This window comes from Rhinatrema bivittatum, chromosome 12, assembly GCF_901001135.1.
Source record: "Rhinatrema bivittatum chromosome 12, aRhiBiv1.1, whole genome shotgun sequence".
In the NCBI taxonomy this organism is placed as follows: Eukaryota; Metazoa; Chordata; class Amphibia; order Gymnophiona; family Rhinatrematidae; genus Rhinatrema; species Rhinatrema bivittatum.
In genome coordinates, this window is record NC_042626.1 from 7,418,413 (window position 1) to 7,426,896 (window position 8,484).

Consider the following 8,484-nt stretch of genomic DNA (forward strand, 5'->3'; position numbering starts at 1 on the left):
CTCCATCTAGCCACACCAGGGGACTCCAAGTCAGTCTGTGGACCAGGACTCTACTCCCTGGGCTGGGCAGGGATGCTGTGGAGGTATCATTCAAAGCCCTGGGTCGCTCAACAGCAATGCCTAGCAGGCTAGACTCGGGTAACACGACTGCATATCCCAAAGTGAGGGTAGTTACAAGATTCCCCCTGCCCCAGCACCATTAACCTGGAGAGAGTGAGAGAGAGCGAGACACACACACAACAGGAGTAAAGTAAGCCAGACAGTGCCAGTTTGGCTTCTGATCGAGCTGGAAAAATAAGAGGAGTAGGAGCAAAAACTCCGCAGAGCATTCGGGACTGTAGGATAGAGAAAAAGGTGTAAAGAAGTACAAAATCTAAGGTTTGTGCTCCAGTTTATCTTTTCACCACATTAGCATTAACCCAATTATTCTGTTAATGTTTGTAATTTTCTGCAGTACAAGTGGGGGTTCTCAGCCTTTCATGGAAAGTGGAGCTCTCTCCCAGTACAAAATATTGACATTTTGCAGTAGGCATTAACTGTTTAGGAGACACCAGAGAAATAGGGTGGTATGTGAAATGGGTAAACTCAGGAGTGAAAAATGTGACTTTGGGTGCAGGGACTCCAGCAGAATTTAAATCACCATTAACAAAGCCATAGGAATCCCGTTTCTGTTGCGCTCCTGCTCACAGACAGGCTAGAAACTCCCATCACAGCGCTACAGCCGCTAATGACACAGTCTCTGTAGTAACAGAGAGATCTTGAAAATTGGTTTGGCCCTTGAGTGCCCGCTTCAGATTCTCACTCCAGGCGTCCAGGTGTTCCTCCAGCGGGAAGCACAGAGCCTCGGGGACGCTGAAAGAATAGAGTCGAAATCTACTGCTGATCGCCGGCCAGGAAGCTTCAACAGAGAAAACCCGCAAGGGGACGAGAGGCAAGCAGTTCTCAAAGCCTCTCTCTGTGCTGAACCAGTAGGAGGCCGGGTATCCCAGAAGGATCCCGAAGACTGTACACAGGTTCCAGTCAGGAGAGCACATTTCACTGAGGGACACGGTCTCCGCGCTGTCAATCTCCAGGGCTTTCAGATGATTTAATATGCCTCTGATGTATGCTTTTATTTGATCCACGATTCCTGGGTCACACACTGTTGGGCACGATCTCCAGGCAGAGACATCTATAATAAATATGTCCCCTCCCAGCAGTGCTTCTAGGCGCGCCGCTGCACGCTCCGCATTTAGGATCAGAATGTTTCCAGCTATGGCCAGCAAGTGCATAGGGCACTGGGTCAGGCCAGTGGCCTGAACTGCCTCCACATATTTGCGAACTTGGGCCACCTCTGCCGTGCTGTAGTCATACAGAAAGGCAGGCCTCAGCCCACAGTCCACCGCCAGGAGCTGTGCTGCGAGGTCCAGGCTGGCCGCCTGTGAGAAGCCTCTCTTCTTCCCTGTGCCAAGACAACGTCGAGCAATAGAGACCAGCATGTTGGAAAATGCTGACGCCATCACCGCTCCCTAAATCAGTCCCTCCATGGTGCAATTCAGAACTGCCATCTCTACTTCCCGCATGGAAACAATAGCTGTAGTTTCTGCAAAGAAAGTGGTGAATAACCAGCGTTAAATGAGTATTCCTTCCTGTACTTTGTATTATTATAGCATCCAGTGGAGTTCCCTGCATTAGTTATTTCCAGCACGCAAGAAAGGAAGGGCAATGGAGCAGTAAGAGACGTTCCCCGGCCTCTGCTTTCATTTAGCCTATCAGAAAAACCACAAAGCTGAAACTATGTCCCTAACCCCATCTTGGTCCTCCCATTTTCCAGCGAGTAAGGAGACATTTGTTTTTTTATATGTTCTTTTTATCAGGCATTGCACTATGTTTTTTGAATTTGATGTTTATTGTACTTTTAATTTTTTATTTGTAATGTTCTGTTTTATTTTATATCTTATTGTATGTTTTTTTAATTACACTTTATGTAAACCATTGTGATAGAATACAGAACAGTATATAAAAGTTTTAAATAAACATTATGGGTGGAAATATGTTGCATTACCACTACTGAGGTGTGCACGTGTAAGGCCTCTGGAGTAGCTCCTCCTGCCATTGCCAGGCTAAGAGTGTGTGTGTGGGGGGCTGGGGGTGGACATCACCATGGCGGCGATACACACAACACGTGCACACGGCACAGCCAGCTGCAGAGTATGCTCTCTCTCTCAACAGGACTTTAGCGATAGTAAAGGGGGGCCCGGCGCTTCCTGCATAAAATGTGTAAAAATAATGAGGAATCCCCTGCAAGGGAAGCCCTGGGCGGCACTACCCACCCACTCAGCCCCCGTCTTCAGGGCTCCCTTGTCACGTGACAGAGGGCACCAGCACTCGGCCAGCTCTGAAGTGCTGCAATGAGGATCCCAGGCAGGGCAGGTGTGCGCTTCGCACTGAAACCTTCAGGCCACCAGGGCCCGGTGTAGTCCCTGCTTCTATTTTGAAATAGACAACCGCAGATTACAGAAAGAAAATTGCAATTGGGGACTACTGTTAAAAAAAAAAAAAATAAATTCCCAGATGAGTCAGAATGGAGGGAAGGATCAAACCGTGTAGAATGTGAAAAAATGCTCTTACTTACTACAGTTTCCTTAGGTGAAGGGTGGCCACCTCCAGTCCTCAAGAGCCATTCATTCTGGATATCTGCAATGAACATGCAAGAGAGAGAGCTGCAGATTTCTCTCATATATATTCAAAGCTGGCCTGACTATAGCTATGGAAGCCAGTAGTTGGTCACTCCTGCTTTAGGTGATGAGAATTTCCATACCTGTGAACTTTTGATTTCCAGTCACCCTGGGATATGGGGGGGGAGACTGGATGTGCACAAACTCTCATATGTTCACAACCAGACGTTCATTCTTACATGCTAATTCTCATTCTTCATTCTCTTGACACATTCTCATAGCTCACTTATACCTTTACTCCTCTCATTTTCCCCACACTTGCTCACTTCTCTCCCTTTTCCACAAACATACACATGCCCACTCATCCATGCTCATTCACACTTTCACTTCTCTTCCTCCTACATAAACACACACTCTCTCAGACACGCTCTTTCCCCTCCCCATGCACACACCCATTCCCATATATACACACGCCCCACACACTCACTACTCTCCCCAACCCAAACGCACCAATAGCAGCAACCTCCTCCTGGGTAGGCAGAGAAAAATAGATTGTGGGGGAGGCGGGCTGCTGCTAAACAGCCTGGATTATTTTACAGCCAGGGACTTGCAAATAAAGGGAGGAGGGGGTGAATCTGTGTTTAAAGGCACACAGAAGGGTAGTGCTTGGAGGGGGAGGGGCAGTTGGAAAGGATGTGCTGTTGAGGCTTGCCTTAAATATCAAGTAGGGCTACAGGTGGAGGAAAAGAAGAACTCAAAGGGGGAAAAAAAACCCTATTTAGGAAAAAAAGAAATAGAAAACTTGTTTTGGAGCTAGGAGAAGTAGCGTGAAAAAACCTGGTGAGACTAAGGGAGATGAAGGAGCTAGGCAAGGAAGTCTGGGGAGGGGAGGCTTAATATACTCCAGAAAATAACGGTAGAAAAACAATGGGTGGGAGGGGAGAAAACCTTTCGGTGGTTACCTCTGCTCTCCCTCCTCCAGGCTGCACAAAAGGTGTCTCAAAAGAAAAGGAGAACTTACCTTGTTTACCCTTGAAGCAGCAGAGGAGAAATTGAGCCAGGGTGCGGGTCCTAGATAGGGCTTTGAACCCGGCCGCTCAGTTTTCTGTTCACCTGTACAGTGACCGGACACTAAACATGTGTGTCCCGCGGCAGCTCTGCACCACTTCCGGGTTACGGCCGGGGGGAGGGGCTACGGCAGAAGGAGCAGCGTGAGTGGAGCTGCAGCCCCACCCCCTCTCCTCTCCCCGTGCTGCGATTGGCAGAGGTGGGGGGGCGGGACCGCACCTGAGCACACTCTCCTTAGCTTCTGCGGCTCGTCTCCCACCTCCTCTCTCTATTGTGATTGGCAGCTGTGGGGAGTGGGGGCGGGACCTCACCTGAGCACCCTCTCAGCCGCTGGTCTGGGGCTCTGGCTCAGTCTCTCCCTCCTCTCAGCTGTTCGAGCAACACTTCCTACTAATTTATCGGAGTAGGCCCCCCTTGCTCTGGCCAAAAAGGACCTGTAGTCCACGACCCGTGGATCATACACGAAAAGAAACCATAAACAGCCTGCCCATAAACAAGGTGTGCATACAGGAGAGAAAGAGGCACAGAGGAGGCAAAAAAGACAGGATGGGAGAGAAACCCAAGAGGATACAGGGAATGGAGAAGGGGGGAATAGAGAGAGAAGTGCACAGGCTGGATATGAGAGAGCCAGAGGTGCCACAAGGAAGGAAGGGGAGAGGAGACACAGGGGCTGGAGGGACAGAGACACAGAGATTGGCACAGGGAATGGAGAGGTGAGAGAGTCAATAGGGCCAGGAGAGGTTTGAGGAAGAGAGAAGGGGCACACGGGAAAAAGATGAAAAGGCACAGAAGGTGAGGGGACAGGCGATGGCTCAGGACCTGGAGAAGACAGGAAAAAAGACCAGGAGGGAGAGACAGTCGAGGCACAAGGAATGGCGGCGGGGGGAAGAGAGGAGCAGGGAACAGATATATTCAAATTCATGCTAATGTCAGAAAGGGATGGGGCACCCCCTCCTCCCAGTCCTCAAGTGGCCAGTCATGATCTATGAAAAAGTTGGTAACCCCTATTCCTGGAGGAAAGCAGAAGGGTGGCCATAGTAGCAGGTAGGAGAGGGGGAAAAAAGTAATAATGGAAGCAGTAATTTGCCCTCTCTAAAAACTTTCCACCACCATTTCAAGCTGCAATGGCTGCTGTAGGCCACCTCCCTTTTGCCCACCCCCACAGGTCAATATCAGAGGTCTCCTCCCCATAACAGCACAGTCAGGAAAACAGGAGGAGGCATACCATTGGTCCACAGGCACAAGAAGGAGGCCTCCAATTGGTCACAGAGGCATTCAATTGACCTGTGTAGGCCAATCAGATGCCTTCTAGGCAGACTGCTTCACTATCACAGCAGCAGGGCAGCCAGAGATTTCTTAGTATCTAGTCAGATGAATCTAGAAACAGTGGGTTATGCACCTCTACCAGCAGATGGAGACAGAGCACTGATATCTGTATATATACCCCTGTAGTGACAGCCTACTCCAGCTCTAGCAGATGGTGGTTGTACATCTCCCTGTGAGGACTGATTCAAGTTTTAGAAGGAGAAATAAAAGGAAATTTAAATTCACCCCACTCTCCTGTGGTGATTCTAAATGGTCCCTTCCCCAGTTGAGAATTCCTGAGGTGATTTCCATGGTCCCTCACATGAGTGCCTTGGTCCGGTAGTTGGTTTTCTCAGGCAGCATGGACTTAGCTGTTAAAACAGCTGAAAGGTAGTGGGTGCAGGAAGCCAAGCGCGGCTGTGATGCTATATGCCCTCTTCCCCCTGCAGCCGGAGACCATCTCTGTAGGCAGCTGGGAAAGGCTTAGCTCAGGTAAGGCTTAAAAAAAAAAAAAAGATAGAGACAGAGTAGACGGGCTGTTTGTAAGACTTCCCCTTCCTCTGGTCTCCATCCGCAGTGCACCGTTCCGACATTCATTCCTGCTCCTGAGGGAGATTAAGGGATGTGGGCAGCTTGGGTTGAAAGCCCATGTGGGCTAGGCCCTACTGAAGCTTTTCTCTGGGCATTGTGTGGTAGGCCACAGCGGCATTTTCAAACACCTTTTCCTACATGTTAGGCAGGACACCCAGTTTTTGGGCGTCCAGGTGATGGTAGCTTCCGTGTAAGGCACACACTTACTGTGCACACAATTTGGGCTGCAGTGGTTATTCACTTACATTTGGAAGGATGGAAGTGCTCCTAGCTTTGCAACTTGAGATGCCTACATTTTTTACATATTTTACAGCATGAAATTAACTGGACACACACACCTTCAGTCACCTTTTAAGCTTACTGACAGATTGATGGCACCTGTGGCTAAGAAACCTAAGCGCCTTTCCCTCTGTGGTGCCTGTCGTATTCGGGCACCTCAGCCTGGCATGCCAGGACAGCTTAGAGGTTCAGGAAGAATTATCTTCCTCTGATTTTACTAAGCCTGGTTCTTCCCAGCCTCAAGAGGGCCTGGGTAAAGACATGGCAGGAGGGGCGCTGGACCTTGGAAATCCCTTAATTGGTTCGTCAGCGGGGGAAGGTAGCTGAGTGGGCACAGCACAGATGCCTTCTGGTTTTGGCATGGAGCCTTCGGCCTTTTCTTCAGGCACAGTCCTCAGCCCCGTCCAATCCTGCCAGGTCAAGGTCACAGCTGGTGGCCTCTCACTCTCCCGTTACTACTGTTAAGTGTCGAAGTGCACCTAGATTGGCAGCAGCTCCTCCCGACAGGAATCCGGATGGCACGGATGACGAGGCTGATCCTGGCTCTGGAGGATGGGGAAATTCCTCCAGGACTGGAACCGTATAGGACAATGTTGAGGTTCTTTCATAGAGATGAGCTAACGGCTCTGATTACCCAGACATTAAAGATGCTGAGAGTACCTGGGGCAGATTCCATGTCTGAACCAAAAAAAAAAATCCTATTTGGGTTTCTTTGGGTAAAGCTTCTTGGTTTTTTCCCTGTTATGGAGGCCATTCAAGAGTTGGTTGATCTTGAGTGGGGCACCCTGGAGGCTAATTTAAAAGGGGGTTGGGTTGTGGAAGGCCTATACCCTCTGGCTCCAGTGGTGAGAGAGCGTTTGCGTTTTCCGAAAGCGGATGCGCTGGTCTGTGCCGTCTCCAAGCGGACGACTATCCCCATGGAGGGAGGAGTGGCCTTGAAGGATGTGCACGATAGAAGGAATGAGGCCATCCTTAAGCATTTGAAGCAGCGGCAATGACCTTGCAGATCGCTTCTTCTTGTTCCCTGGTGGCTCGCTCTTGTTTACTTCTCTCTCAGGCGGTCGATGAATCTGGAGTGAATTCCAGGGCAGTTATGGAGCCAGCCCGCATCTGCCTTTTTGGCAGATGCGGGCTGGAATTTGGTCTGCCCTCAGCTAGAGGGGTGGTTTTGGTAATAGGGGGCCAAGCCTCAGTTACGATTGAGAAATTGGTCAGCCCATGCGACCTCCAAGGCTGATCTTATGAAATTGCCCTTTAAAGGCTCGCTCGTGTTTGGGAGCGGAGAAACTGGCCAGTAAGTGGGGCGAATCACCGGTTGCAGGAGGATAAGAAGCAGGCGCTGCGCTCCCTTGGCAGGAGAGGTTGAGCCAGGAGATCCAAGCGTTTTCGACCCTACAGAAGAACGACCTTTCAGAAGGTCTCAGTCCTTTTCTCCCAGACAGGGCACAGGCTCAGGTAGTGGAGCCTCCCAATGTTTGCCAACCCACCCCCCGGGAACAGGAGATAGGAGAGGTGGGCAGAGGGTCCTGGAGGTGATGCGAGAGAGATATGTGCTGGAATTTCACAGTCTTCCTCGGGATGTGTTCATAGGGTCTCCCTGCAGAAGAAGCAGGTGGGTGGAGTCTACACTGTCAAGACTCCTCAGTCTGAGGGCTGTGGTTCCAGTGCCCTCATCTCGAGAAAATACGGGTCGATATTCCATTTATTTTGTTGTGCCCAAGAAGGAGGGCTCCTTCTGTCCCATCCTGGATCTCAAAGGCATCAACCGTCATTTGCGGAAGACTCATTTTCACATGGAAACATTATGCTCAGTAGTTGGGGGAATCTCTGACTTCCTTGGACCTATCTGAGGCGAACCTGCCTATTCCTATCCGACTAGAGCAACAATGTTTTCTGCGATTCGTGGCTTCGGGACACCATTATCAGTTTCAGGCACTGCCTTTTGGTCTGGCCCCCACCCAGGGTGGTGGAGTCAGCAGAGTTGAGAAAGGATGGGATCCTGGTACTCCTGTATTGGGATGACTGGCTGATGGCGGCAGTTCCACAGTGCTCGCAGTCAGGCAGGCAGCTCCTCCTCCGGCATTGCCCTCTGGCTCTTCTTCCTCCCAGGTAGGTGACGTCATCTGGGGGGGAGCGGGGCAATCATCCGATGGTGTTTGGGCCAGCAACGGCGCAGCCGGGATGCGGAAATCAAGTCCCTCTGGAGGGGAGCAAGATGGCGGCAGCTCCACAGTGCTCACAGTCATCTGTTTAATCAAGTTTAGCTAGTCTGAAGAGAATACTGAAGTCACTGCAGGGGCATATCTACTGTGGTGGCAGCTTTGCTCTGTCTCCATCTGCTGGTAGAGGTGCATAACCCACTGGTTCTGGATTCATCCGACTATCCTAAAGAAAAGGAAATTATCAGGTAAATAGTAATTTCTCATTATAGGTGTTAGCCCGGCAATTCCATTAGAATGCCAGAGGCTCCGGGTCCCATCCAGAGAGTCCCAGGTATGATAATTGCAGAGCCCTTTCCGCACATTCACACATCGTAGATTTCCCAGGCATCTTATTCTGCCCTGATGAGTCACTGACATACACA

General features: G+C 50.3%; 1 protein-coding gene across 2 annotated transcripts; it reads right to left on the minus strand.

Annotated features, from left to right (window-relative positions):
• Positions 1-98: 98 nt before the first annotated feature.
• Positions 99-3,813, minus strand: C12H1orf74 (chromosome 12 C1orf74 homolog). 2 transcript variants are annotated; one of them, XM_029574073.1, is made up of 3 exons: positions 3,679-3,813; positions 2,615-2,676; positions 99-1,582 (listed from the first exon to the last, which is right to left on the minus strand). In XM_029574073.1, exon 3 carries the CDS (start codon positions 1,497-1,499, stop codon positions 708-710), a length of 792 nt encoding a protein of 263 aa, XP_029429933.1. In that variant the 5' UTR covers positions 1,500-1,582; positions 2,615-2,676; positions 3,679-3,813; the 3' UTR covers positions 99-707. The 2 variants fall into 2 exon arrangements, with proteins under 2 accessions (XP_029429933.1, XP_029429934.1); XM_029574074.1 differs by having other exon boundaries at positions 2,611-2,676.
• Between the last annotated feature and the right edge of the window lie 4,671 nt (positions 3,814-8,484).